This window comes from Ambystoma mexicanum, chromosome 8 (assembly GCF_040938575.1).
Source record: "Ambystoma mexicanum isolate Mex_15411 chromosome 8, UKY_AmexF1_1, whole genome shotgun sequence".
Lineage (NCBI taxonomy): Eukaryota > Metazoa > Chordata > Amphibia > Caudata > Ambystomatidae > Ambystoma > Ambystoma mexicanum.
The window spans coordinates 332,429,136-332,443,462 of NC_090929.1; the positions used below are offsets into that span (position 1 = coordinate 332,429,136).

At 44.4% G+C, this 14,327-nt stretch overlaps 1 protein-coding gene across 1 annotated transcript in view; it reads right to left on the bottom strand.

Annotated features, from left to right (window-relative positions):
- Nucleotides 1-14,327, bottom strand: part of LOC138471899 (ficolin-1-like) — a 499,560-nt gene that overhangs the window by 340,017 nt on the left and 145,216 nt on the right. Inside the window, exon 6 of the mRNA XM_069609760.1 lies at nucleotides 9,257-9,292. Coding sequence (XP_069465861.1) covers nucleotides 9,257-9,292 — 36 coding nt within the window. The remainder of the gene's footprint in view (nucleotides 1-9,256; nucleotides 9,293-14,327) is intronic.

Below are 14,327 nucleotides of genomic sequence, written 5' to 3' on the forward strand. Positions count from 1 at the left end.
AGCAGCTATCATTGTCATTGCCTCAATATTAATCAGTCATTTTAGAAGCATAATAGCCACTTCAAAAGTAATTGTCTACCTTCTCTGATCTTGCTAGGCAACCTCAAAGAATAATCTGCGCTCTCAATACCTCTCCTCTTTCCCAATGTGATATTAAATATGGGTAAAACAGGTGCTCATACTCACTACTGTCCTTAGAAAGTAGGGAGATGAGCTGTGTAGGCGGGATGCCCAAGAAATAATCTTGAATAGGTGGTGAGCTGTTTGTCAGGGGTAGCAATATTCCCCATACTGCTCATCCAAAAATGGTGTTCTTCAGAAAATAGTAGGTATGCTCAAGAAAGCAAATAGGAAAGTCTTTCTGAGACTCAAAAGCCCACTAATGCAATTTCAGGGGCTTCAGAATCCAGCCAGAAAAAAAGGAGGAAGATCCCCCTGCCCCCTCTGTATTGGTTTGCATGAACAGAGCTCCAGTCTTCTCCTGGGTGTCTTCCAGCCTCAGGTCTGCCTCCTGTTTTCTTCTAGCCTCAGGTCTGAACAGTTGCCTCTCTCCCAGAGCCAGCTCATCTTATAGTCACAGCCCACTGCTTAGCTCACCTTATACCAATTAGAGCAAGGAGCAAATTGTTGCTGAGTTCATTTTCTACTAATTAGCATCGGGGCAAAATGCTGCTGAGGTCACGGTTACTCTCTACTAATTAGAACCAGAGGAAACATTCTGCTCAGGTCACTGCCTCTCTCAACCAATTAGCATAAGGGGAAAAATGCTGCTGAGGTCCCTCTCATACTGTTAGCATTTTCATTCTCCTCCATACTGGCTATGCCTCGAAACATTGTAGTTCTTTAAAAGATTGTTATTTTTAATTAAACATGTAGTTTCTGTTCACCATAATTAATTGAGACACTCGGAATGCTACCCAGACTATCTGGAATGCATCTCAATAACTTTGTTTACACTTTGTTCACAGTGTTCCATTACAAAGATACAATTGGCATATATTTCACAAAACCAAATTAAACATAATTCATTAACTGTTTTTGATTGTGAATGTGTTCACATCGCCTCACCTGAATGTAATTCAAATGCATTTCACAACAGGGCTTGTGTTTAAGAAATCTGACTATGTACTTGCATGAAAGTGTTCACAGCTTGGAATATCGCTCAAAATACCATGCCCTAAATATGGCTAAACATGGCTTAAAACAGAAAATACATATCACCCTGGTGTTAGAGGCCACAGAGAGGCTGGGCAGATCTCACTATTTGTGCTGTCCATTTTGGCATACAGGATGGTTCCCTTGTACAGTAAGGTGGCTCTGTTAATGATCTGGGGCAGCGCTCACTGCTGGAGCTCTGGGATTCCTCTTCTCCACTCTCTGAGAACTGTTACTAAGATCTATGCTCATGGGTCAAACAAGGGAGAAAGCACAAAGGACGAGAGACACACAATTTGGAAAAACACAACAAGTTCTAAAGTCCATAGAAGAAGATCCCAGATAAAGGATGGAACCCTGCAAACTGAAGGATATCAAAGGGTCTTCTGTGGGGTTCTCTTTTCTTGGCTTACATTGTATAACTCTCCTTCTGGGGATGGATTTCTTCCTGGCCAGTTGCTTCCTTCAACCAGAGACACTGTGTCATGGGGTCAGTTGAAACAATGTCGAGAGGTTTCTGAGGTGTACCAACTAAAATCAATAGGGTATATTCTTAAAAGAACTGTGTAAGGGTGGAGGAGTAACAAAAGGTCTATGACAGAGGGCTTCCAAGCTGCAGGCCCTAAAGTCCATTGTACAATCCCTTATCAAATCTAAACAATTCAAGTCCATCAGCCCCAGTAGAGAATTCTTCAAATCACTTACAGTCTTAGGGTAGTTTTAAATGCCACAAAACACGTCTTTGCCTGTCCTTTGTCAATGATCTCAACAATTCCCGAAACCTATGGGTCTCCATAACGTTGGGATTCATCCTACAGAGGCAATACCCAATAGCCTTCCCCCTTCTTGCTGTAGGGATCATTTATAGATGCATTACCATGGCAATCATGTTAAGCACCCCTGCCCCCTCTAAGCCTATGGGTTCTCCAGGGTAGGAATAACTTCCTCAGGCCTGATTTCTGTCAGGGTGCAGCAATTCTCGCCCTCCCCAGCCAAGGCATCCCATTTGGATGTGAGTTTGACCAGATTAGATTCTCAGTTGTCAAATGCTTCTCTTTGTAGCAACCGCCTGGTTCTGAGATAGGACCCCCAGCAGATTACTTTTCCACTCTTTAGTATCATCTACCTTGTGCCAGTATGTGGGTCATGTCCTCCAGCAGTCTCTTTCCTCTATTCAATCCTACAATCCTGAGATCTTCTACATTGTGGTCTACTGTGCTTTATCACTTCCTATTCCTCAGCTATCTCAAAACATGTCCTCCTTGGCTTGGTCACTTTCTGAACTCTCCCTCTGCTTTTCGTGCTCCTCTCATGCCAACACCATCAGACCTCCCTCAGAGTATGGCTGTTTCTATCTCTGTTTAAAGTTTGGCTTGGCTATTAATTGTTTGAATGAGAAAGCAAATGGGAAGGCTACTTCTATAATTCCTGGCATGTTCTTATTGTGTATTGTCCCCCTGGTCCCCATGCCTCATTTTTACATCCGTTCTTGGACTTGGTTGCAGCTCTCCAAGCTGATTATGTAAATATGATGATTGTGGGTGATTTAATTTCCCTCCTGAGCTAGTTTTGCATCCTTTCTCGCTGATAGGGGGCGATCTATCTCTTTACCTCCTTTTCTTTCTCCTTCTGAGGTTCTATGCTGTGTGGTCCCCCAGGGATCGGCCTTGTTCCCTATGCTTTTTAATATCTATATTCAGCCGCTGATTCGCCTCATCCGTTCCTATGGTTTCCGTTGCTATTCCTATGCCGACAACACTCAGATCCTGATCCATTCAGATCAGGATCCGGGCACAGTGTCCATCGAATTTCAGGAGTGTTTGTCGGCAGTAGGAAATTCGATGAGTGCGAACTGGCTGAAGCTGAATGGGGACAAGATTGAAGTCTTGGTGGTGGGTTCCTCTCTGGTTGCTGCTGAATGGTCGGGTTCTTTCTGGCCTTCAACTTTGGGTGATTTTCCCACTCTGGTGAAAGTGGTTTCCAATTTAGAGGTTCTATTATCATCTGATCTATCAATGTCACCGCAGGTTAGTGCAATTTGTAAGAGTAGTCATTTCTTTCTTAGTGTTCTGCGCCGTGTCTTGCCTTTTCTGCCTGAACATTTGCGGCCTTTAGTGGTGTCCTCCCTGATTACTAGTCAGATCGACTATAGTAGGGCAGTTTACCTGGCGCAACCGTTGGGGCTGGTGCACCGCTTGCAGTGTTGCAGAACTTGGCGGCCAGGGTGGCTACTGCGTCTCCTTGTGGAGCTCACATAAGCCCAGTACTCCGGGCACTCCACTGGCTTCCAGTAGCACAGAGGATTCAATTAAAGGCTTTGTGTTTAGTACATCATGCCTTTTTCAAAGAGGGACCTGAGTATTTGCAGGACAAGTTTCTTCCCTATGTCTCTGGCAGACCACTGCGTTCAGGAGATGCCAAATTAGTGGCTGTCCAAAGGTGACTGGGTCCGTGTAGGAGGGCGGGCATTTTGATATGCTACCAGTAGACTATGGAATGGACTGCTCTCGAGTCTTAGAGCCATGGCAAATCATCTTCAATTCAGGAAAGTCCTGAAAACTTTGCTATTCTTGGGTCACCGTAGCGGCCTGTTACTGATCCCAGTCCTTGCGCCAAGATGCCGTCAGGTGGTAGTGAGCGATACATTTTCCTAACATAACATATCATTAAGCTATGGTCATGTGATTGATGCACGCCTTAGGGTGTCATCATCTCCCCAAGTGTAGATTCTGTTTTAGCACTTATATTGAGGGTGTGTGCTTTTCCAGACAAGGTAATTTGACCCTGTGACCCAGCCCTCGCAATGCAAGGGCTTAGGAAACCTGTCCACTGTTTTAGAATCATGGCTGCTGGATAAATGCTTGTGCCCCTCCCCCCCCCCGGATTGCTTTGTCTGTGCTTCTTTATTGGATGTTCCAGGGTTTTTAATGAGCTTCGCATCATGATCCACATTGAGGCTTGTGCATCCGAATGTGCCGGCTCAAAGCTCTATTTATGGATTTGAAAAAAGAGCCAAAGATGAACTCTCCTGTATAAAATGCATATGAGTAGACTTTTCCTGAGGCTGAGTCACACATGTTTCACTTTAACGCTGTTACTCTCAAATAATAGTGACATTTGACTTTTTCTCTTAGTTCTCATGAAATAAGTCTCCTGGTGGGGGAGTTTATGTATTTTTTCTTCTCTGGATGGATGCAGAGCAGATGACTAAGGGGATCCCGAGGGTTGACTGGAGGATCTCTGTGGACCCTCCACATACTGACTCCATGTTAGGCATCACATTGCTGGTGGATTATCCTGGCCCCAGAGGTCCCCGGTTCCCTCTATGGTTTCCCCAGAGGTCAGTTTGTGAAAATGGTGGTAACACCCTATTCCCTCTAGGACAGTATGCCCAGAGTTATACCCATTCGGGAGTAAAGCCCATCACATCTCAACTGTGCTCAGGTCCGTAAATGAAACATCCAATCAGTGATGTAGACTGATGAAGTCATTTAGACACACCTTTTCCTTTACCAGGCACAGCTCACATTTTGGCCTATGCAGGCAAGGTGTGGTAATGTTAAAGCCCTCAATATTAGACTGTGTCAGAAGCAGGCACAATGGCGGGTGCAGATTCACTGACACTAAAGCATGCCAACTTCAATGGCAGCCAGGGAAAAAACACATTTTAAAACACACCTATTGGTGCAGGGTTTTTTGATTATCCCAGTGGAAACCATCACTAGCTCTTGATCTCACCAATGAAATATTCCTAAATTGAACAAATATTGATAAAAGCAAAAGCTTTTAGTACTGGTTCTGAAATGATGTAGCCAGCGCCACTTTGATTTGAGAACAGAGAAAAGCCAAAAGTAGCAGATTAAAAAATCTTTTAAAAAGATTAAACACCCATGCATGTGCTTACATTAGACTACAACCCCTGCAATTCTACTGACCTAAGGGACGGCATTTCCTAGAATGTAAGCACAATTTGAAACTATTCACTATTGATGTGATGGCTGATGTCCAAATCCAATCCCTGATCTCCTCTGTCTCTTTATGAACAAAGCAGCACCAGCTGAGGACCTCGGCATTAAATCCTGGGGTTTTGATGTGCGGTTACCACTTGGTCCAGTGATTTCATGTCCATATTTATGAATTGTCAGTGCAAGGAATTATGCAATCCCATACAAAGTGCCTTTCTGGCAGCCCTTGCATTTCAATTGTATAAGCTTTTATATCTATGGGGGCATAATACTGCCGGTATGTATGTTCCGCCCTAGGCAGCAGCTTGTAATTTCCTTTTTGCAGCACCAAACCTCGGTTGATGTTATGCTTCGAACCATGCCGATTTTGAGACCATCTTTTAGTTTGTGCAGATAGAAGACCCACAAGACAACGCTCACAGGTTCAGCGCTCGATTGCATGTGACTGGAAGTCGCTGCTATGTTTGCTGTCGCCCCATACAGACCACCGTATTCTCTTTTGTGACCTTATGGAACTACCACTATCTTCCTGTGCTTCCTGTTATTCAAATGCAAGGTTCTTTTTGATATCATCTCTTCCCTTTTGGAAGCAATGGATTTCGTCTGGGGATGACATTTCGGAAGGAAGCAGGACCTCCATCTGAATCAGTGTTGAGGAATAAATAGACACAGCGCCGGCACACGCCTAAGGCAGGTGCCTCATCTTGTGCCAGATGCAAGACAGGTTGTCTTTACGTCTTCTGCACATTTCTATGGTTACATGTAATTATAACTAATGAAATAATAACTAATGAAAAAATAATGAATGTAAAATAACAAATTCCAAAATAACTAATTCATTTTTCGTTGTTTTGGGGGGGTTCTCCCCCCAAAAGCTCCCCTTTTTTAAAATAATACTACTTTTCACCCACCGCCAAAAACACTATTCCCTCTCACAACCCCATTTTTAGTTTTTTTCAAAATTAGATATTTTTTCATTCGTTATTTTTTCACTCGTTATTTTTCCATCAGTTGTTTTGGATTCAATATAATCACTAAATACCCATTTCTATGTCTGCAGGAGACTAAGCTTGAATATCACAGGCAGTCTGTTTCAGTGAATGCCGCTTGACCTCAGAAGGCACCTGAATAATGTCCATCTGCTTGCTACGTCATCCCAGGACACACCAATTGAGGGGCCAATTCCCAAAGTCTTTTACAAAGGAATAAGCTTGTCTTTCCCATCGAAAAAATATTAACTTACTCATGGGTATGTCAGTCGGAATTGACAGCAGGACCTATGAGTGATTCAAAAAAAGGATCTACACTTTCCCTATTGGCGTATGTTTTGGAGTAAGTTATGCACAGTTGTGCAACTTACCCATGTATAAAATGCTCCAAGACCAGCTAATGTTCAGTTCCCGGTGGCACGGGAGGAGGGATATGCCCACAATTGTGTAGCTTTACTTGTATTCATAAAATGTCAAGGTTGTCTTAAAAACATTTCTGACCAAGTACGAATCCCAATGAACGTACAGGAAGCAACTCAGTGCTGTGCTACTGTTAAAAGATGGCAGCCCAATTGCTTGCAAGCACACTTTGTACAGTGCGCCCCTAGCTAGGCCCGTGCTTTAAACAATAAAATAAACATAAAATGAACGCCTAACACACTTAGTTTACATCTGGTATAAGGTCTTTCTCTTGCCATGTTGTTCTTACAGAAAATAAACACACTAAGACATGACAGGGCCTCTTATTAATCTATGTTTGCTGAAAAAATATTTGTCACTCAAAGAAAGAACTATTCTGCCTTTTAGCAAATTTGAACTATTATGGGATCTCCAGTTAAAGTAGATGCGTCAGTCCAGCACAGACTCTGGTGTTACACACGATGTGTGTCCTGCTACGATAAAGAAATAGATCAGCATTGTGATCCATCCGGGATGATTGTTGCTACACACTCAAATCTCCCTTCCATCTGACCTGTACCCAAAGAACTTTAAAAGCTATTGATTAAACCATCCATTAAGAAACACTTCGTAGATCCGAATGTAGCGTCAATCGTTCAGCCAATTTCGCAGTCGCTGTGCTTAAGAAAATTATTAGAATCAATAGTTGCGACCCAAACTTTCCTGAGAAACGCCAACTATTACACATCAGGTGTGCCAACCTTTAACCAGCCATGGGTACCCAGGCTGTATCGGGGTCCCTGGACGATCTTGGATGCCTGGCAGACGCAAGTGATGCTGCCGTTTTTGTCCAGTTGACAGTGTTTGAGATGGGCAACCATCGATTTCACCTTAATTGTCTATCAACTCGACCACCAGGGTACAATATTCGAATGTCTAACATCACAATGGGTGGCATTGTGTCCCTTTGAACGTGAAGGAAATCTCTCTAACTTCTTGCGTTTGGCAGGGCTTGGCCACTACTGTTTACTCCATAGATTTCTCCCTGACAGATCTAGTGGGCTCCTTCGATCTTTGCTTTTACACCTTAGCTACTGAAACACAGATTATTCTATGGCTGCATGAGCACAACCAGCAGGATATGGACAGTTTGAAGTCGTCTTGAATGGCTGTGGACAGATGGATGTGCACAAACTGACTCAAGCTTAAAGGGGAAAACTGAAGTTCTCCTTTCAGCATATACATATCATCTCTGATCAGCTGACTATTGACCCCTGTGTCGGAACTTTTGCCCTCAGCCGATAACAAGGGGTCAAGAAATGTGTGCCATTTTTCTCTGACTTCATAATCTTCCATGGCACCAAAAGCAGGGCCCTATCAATTCGAATTATTTTATAGGGTCTTTCATCTTTCTCCCCTAATGCTCAAACGCTGTCAGGCAATATTCTGCTCTCACTGAGGCTTGACTATTGCAGTGTGCTTTACCTTGGTCTCTCACATCCAGACTCACCAAACCACAGTGAGTTTAAAACAACTCTCTGTGTTTTCTCCCAACACCAAAGTGCCACATTTATTTTACTCAATTCTTTAGTAACAGCTGTTCCCGGCATCACATATGCTGTTCTAGCATATCTTAAAGGTCAATATTGGTTGCTAATTCATGGGGTCACGTTTGTCCCCCTTCTTAAATCTCGAAATTACCACTGATCACTTCCAAATATGAGCGAGGTGATCATGCTATTGATGTATTTAAATGATGTATCCTAGGGAATGCTGCATCTGCTAAATGATGCAAGAATATGATTCGGAAATCTACATAGGATCAACACACATTTTTACTTCTTCCCAAAAGGTAGTGATAACCTTAAACCTAGCAGCATATTGAAATGTGTGTCCCTTAAATGAAGGGATGCGCTAAGCAGCTTCACCCAAGGGCCAGAAATTTTCTGGAGAACCTTCAAACCAGGGAATGTGTGGGCATCGCGTACGCCCAATTTCTCAACTTCATTACCCTAGAATGCCATGTATGCACGGTACAATGGGTTATTGTATATGGCAAATAAGTGCTGTGAACCACTAAGGTGCTACGTCCATGTCCATTCTATGAACGGGAATGGAAAGGCATATTTTTCTGGATGACAAAACGTGCCACGCTGATATGCTGGCGTTTCGTATGCAGTATATCTGAAACCCACATGTTCCCGCTCGTAGGGTAGTAAACTAATACTGCGGAGAACCTCACGTTTCAACATGCAGTAACAATCATTCTCACACACATTAATCCAAGGGGACCATTTTCAGAAGTCACAATTAAGTCCAAATGTTGGCTGTGAAGTGCGAAGTGTATGTAAATGTGTGGGATGTTTGGAGTGAGAATTGATATTTAGAAGAACATATTTTGGAGTGACAGGAAAACATTTACACAATTGACAAAAGTACTTTATGTCTGACCAAGTAAATTATTCTGGATGAAGTTAGCTCATGATAGAGCACAGTGTTTTGGTGTAAATTGGCCCTTTTCGTGTATGAGGTACAAACGAAGCACATTTTCCGACAGTCTTTGGAAATACCATTTTCAGGTGTAAATTACATCCAAATGGAGGGAATTTCTTTCTTGGCACGATGTACGCCAAGAGTTTAATTGTTTGCAAGGAACTCAGTCTTCCAAGCGAAGTGCGATATGAAAAGCTTTAGATTACATTTAGACAGTGTCTTAATCTGTGTCTGCCATCTTCTAAAAATATGTACCTCTCTTGCAGTGGATGTCATCCAGCTCCTCCCCACCTGTGTGAAAAAAGAAATGCTGGTCAGGTCAGAATGATTGCATGGTAGTTTCGTTATAAGCGTGCACGATATGCTCTTTAACTGGAGTTTAAAGGATTCAGGTGACAGAGCACAGGGAAAGGGAGCAGCCAGGGAGAGGGTGCAAGCTATAGTAAGCACGATGACCCTGCAAGTACAGTAGCAACAAGTGAATTAATGAATGTACTACACGTTTTTACAATTTCTCAGCTAACGTGTTAGATCACATGAGCACATTAGTTATTTCTGGTAGGGGAATCTGAGGGGACGTGTCAGTGCACCTCTCCACCTGCATAACCATCCACAAAGGGATCTTAATGTGCAAATAAGGGAGCCTTTTGCGCATTTTAAAGCACATGCCAAATTTACAAATGGAGTGCATTTTAAAATGCACAGAAAATAAACACACTCCCCTGTGCCTGTTTGCGACAGACACGGGGGTGAGGGGCGCAGTGCATGACAGGATCATTTCTGTCCCTTTCATGCTTTTCATTTAAAATCTGACAGCAGCGGTATGAGATTCTGCCATGCCACTTGCATTCCTATCTCCCACAAAGAGATAGAAATGTTTTTTTGATATATATTTCACATTGTTGGGCTCTTTAAGGGCCTTTCACTATGAAATGCCCACCGTGAAATGGGCTTGCAGCATCCACATGGGTCATGCATTCCAAAACTAATGTATGCAATTGTTTGCACTGCTGGACCGCCCCCTGAGATGTGCAGGTCATGTTTGGGAATAAGGTGACCTGTGCATTTCTCGAAATAACGCAAATGAAATAAGTGCTTCCTGGGTGTTTTTTCATTTGTGTTAGATTTTTGGGACTGTGGCCCACAATGATTCCCTAGTTTCAGTCATTGCTCTTGAAGGGGTGAATGTTTGGGGAGATTAGAGGAGGATGGGGGACACATCACTGAGCTTCTTGGATTCCTATCAATAGGTTTGAACAGCATCACTCTCTTTGTAATCCGACATACTGTTTCACTGTCTTTTTTTTCTTTTTGATACATTGTATTATGGATTTTTTTATTTGTTTGAATTACATTTTCGTTTACTATATCCTGTCCTATACATTTACTGCTTTTATGTTTTCAAGTTTTTGTTTAAACTATATAACACAATAAAAAAATATAAAAAAAGATTATGACAGCACTGAGTAATTTGTGATCGTATCTCAGAACTCATGTCTTGAAAGAGCAGGTCTTCTAGCCCATGGGTGTGGGCAAATGTGGCCCACCAATGTAGACAGACACATGTGGTATTCATCCAGAAACATAACATCTGCCTGAAGTGTCTGCTCATGAGAACTGCAGCACTTCTACTGGGGCAATGATGATGCTTCTTAATAGGACTGCTGTTGTTTTACTCTGATCGTAAGGGAGTTTCTCATCAGGACTACAATATTTTTACTGAGATAGTAAGGGTGCTTCTCTTTAGGACTACAGTACGTGTTTCACGTCAGGACTGCTATACTTAAGTGGGACCTTAAGCAGGACAGCAATGCCTTTACTGAGGGAGTAAGGGTATTCCTCACCAGGACTGCAATGCTTTTATTGGGACAGCAAGGGAGCTTGTTATGTGGACTTGTGCTTCTTATCAGGGCTTCAATCATGTTTTGGAGACAGTTAGGAAAGGGTACTTCTCATTAGGATTCCAAACAGTGTTAATGATACAAGGAGGGTGATTCTTACTTTCTTAATAGAACTGCGATGGGGCATAAGGACGCTTGTCGTTAGAACTGAAATGAATTTGATTAGATAGTTAAGGGTGGGTGGGCGGAGTAGTGGCAGAGTAGCAGTCTAGGCAGTGACTGCAGCTACTCTTTCTTCAGTTTGCATCTTTCTACAGCCTTTACAGTGGAGGTGGAGCTTGCCTACTAATACCCCACTTCACCGCGGAGCGGCCGCGGAGTAGCGGCAGAGTAGCAGTCTAGGCAGTGACTGCAGCTATTCTTTCTTCAGTTTGCAGTCTTTCTACAGCCTTTACAGTGGAGGTGGAGCTTGCCTACTAATACCCCACTTCACCGCAGAGCGGCCGCGGAGCAGCGGCAGAGTGGCAGTCTAGGCAGTGACTGCAACTACTCTTTCTTCAGGTTGCAGTCTTTCTACAGCCTTTACAGTGGAGATGGAGCTTGCCTACTAATACCCCACTTCACCGCGGAGCGGCCGCAGAGTAGCGGCAGAGTAGCAGTCTAGGCAGTGACTGCAGCTCTTCTTTCTTCAGTTTGCAGTCTTTCTACAGCCTTTACAGTGGAGGTGGAGCTTGCCTACTAATACCCCACTTCACCGCGGAGGGGCCGCAGAGTAGCGGCAGAGTAGCAGTCTAGGCAGTCTATGGCTGCTATGGGTACTATGGACTGCCCTCTGCTTAGACCCGCTGCACAGGAAGGAGGGCAGAGGTTAAGGACCCTGCGCCTATGCACTGATGAAAAGAAGAAGCCATCTAGCGGTAAGGAAAAACCCGCCCGTGCACACACCAGGTCGGAGGGCTCTGAAGATCTCTTCGACCCGGACCAGGCTGCTCGGAGACCCACAGGTGTCAGCTTCGTGGCCCCCGGCATGTCTGGTCGGCCAGTCACCCTGAAAGCGTCTACGCAGCCTTCTCACGACCGAAATCAGCTACAGCAGCCCTCCCGGAGGCTCGAGGCATGAAATCCGACAAAACCACACCGGCTTATGTCGGCAACAGAGACAGCCCCTGTCACCCAGAATGCCTGCCTGCCCCCCCCCCCCGAACACCTTAGACTTACCACCGTCCGCGGTGGCTGGGTCTGGTCTGCCGACTGCTGGCACCCCGTGCTCACTCTCTCTCCCTCCGGTCGCCAACTCTCTGCTGTCTCTCGGGGAAGGAACGGTGCAGAGCCGAGGAAGGGGGGGAGTGGCCAAAGCAGCACAGCAAGTCTCAACGGGAAATAGCGCCTGTGTGGACACGGAGGAGGAGACCAGGTGGGAGCCTCTGGAGGGTCAAGCTGAGCCTGGTACAGCAGGAGATCTTTCGACTAAGGACGACGCTTTGAGTTCTAATGAAAGGACAAATATCCCCATACTTGAAAACAGCCAGTTTGCCGAAGCCCCGAATAACACGCAAGAAGGGTGCTTTCAGCATTCCAAGCCACTTACTGTGAGCATAGACATGCATCAAATTCCAAACAACTGGAAAGCGCTGCCAGCACAATCCAAAGCTTGTGCACAGGGGAGCTTATCTGCGACCAACACAGCAGACCCGAATGAGGAATGGGAAGACTCGGACGTCCAGAGTAGCAATTATAGCATTTCAATCTGCTCACCAACAGAAATACCATCCTTAACTAAGGGGGAAGGACCCTGCGCCAAGAGAAGTAAAAGATCCCAAAAGATCAAAACTTCACGGGCCACCCAGCCACGTGGAGCAACCATACACATAGTTGGTTCTCCAAAAAAGGGCGAGGAACCTACTACTTCTACAAACTACAAAAAACAGCCAATCAAACGCTTAACCAGGAAATGACTAAAACCGAAGGATACTGCTAAAATTGTGGGAACTAAATCCGCTCTAACCTACACCTTAAAAGACTTCTTTGGGAAACAATGCAAAAGAAAATATGATAAGATCTGTGAAATTAGTGACAGTGAAATGCTGGAAGTTGAGTTCAGCTCGGAGCTACATGCAGAGGATCACAACGCGACGGAAACAACTCCAAACCTGCCTGCTCAGCCGCAACAGACCAAACCAAGACAGATGGACATCACCACTGATCCAAAATTAACGAAAGAAAAACTCAAAAACCCAGAGCCATCGATAAGAGATCTCGAAGCAATGCAAGAAAAACAGCACACTGATGGCGCCACCGCATCTCTGGATAAAGAGATGCCTAGTGGCACTTTGGCTTCCCCATTGCACCAAAAGCCACCCCTGAACAAATCAGTCACATCAGCAAATCTCCAACCATCTTTACCAGAATCTGGGGGAGAAAAACTATCAAGAGCGACCTCAGACCCAAGCCCAGAAGAGGGAAAAAGGCTGAGTAGTCAGCACCACCCGGATTCCACTTTGGACCAAGACCAGGGAACAAATCCTAAGCCCACAGACCACTCTACCGATCAAGAAGAAGAAGTAGATTTGGCCCACACAAGCAAAACGCCCCCACGGGCAAGAAACCATAAAAAAGATTCTTCGACACACATTACTCCAACTCTCCTGAGAGGTAGAAGACACAGCGAATTACCGGAAATGCCTTTGAGAGCACGCAGGCTCAGCAAACTTCCAGAGTCCACACAAGCCGATTCGCCAAAGAAAAAACTGGACATTCTGACAATCATGTCAGCCGTGACTGTGACCCTCGCCCCTTGCACAAAACTCTAGGAATCGATTAACGACACTCTAACAGACCACAGAACCATCTCAGCAATGATGCACTCCAAACTCCTATACCTGGAGGGCTACATTGCTGCTATGGAAAAGCAAGCACTTAAGGCACAAACTGCTAAAGATCAAAGAGACGCTGAAGATCAAAGGCAAGAAACCTCAACTACCACCCAAGAGACGGGGTGTCAGACAATAAGAGACTGGAACAAATCCAACCAAGTGTCGTTCTGCTCTCTGACATACGATGGAAGAGACGATCATCCGCCTGCCAGCCTTTTACAAAAACAAAACAAAAAACCGACAAGTTCGGAAAAAATAAACAGCCACTCAAGTATGGAGAAAGACAGAAGCAATAGATCTGGACACCAAGAAACAAAGCGACCATCAAACTGCGTATGGGAAGGAGACGAGTCAGTACGGGAAGCAGACCCAGTAAAACCTAAAACAAAGGGAAAAGAACTAAAGTTAAACAAAGAGTTCTCCATTTTTTCAGAACAGAAATCCACTCAACCAGAAACATCAGGAAGAGGGAAACAACTGGTCTTCCGCCTACCAACATTGGAAAAGAGACCGCTACAAAGCAACTCACAAAATCAGGGTTGACCTCAACCTTAGAGACAAGTAATCAATCGAGCAATACTGAGTCCAAACCTGCAAAGGGGAGAAATCCAG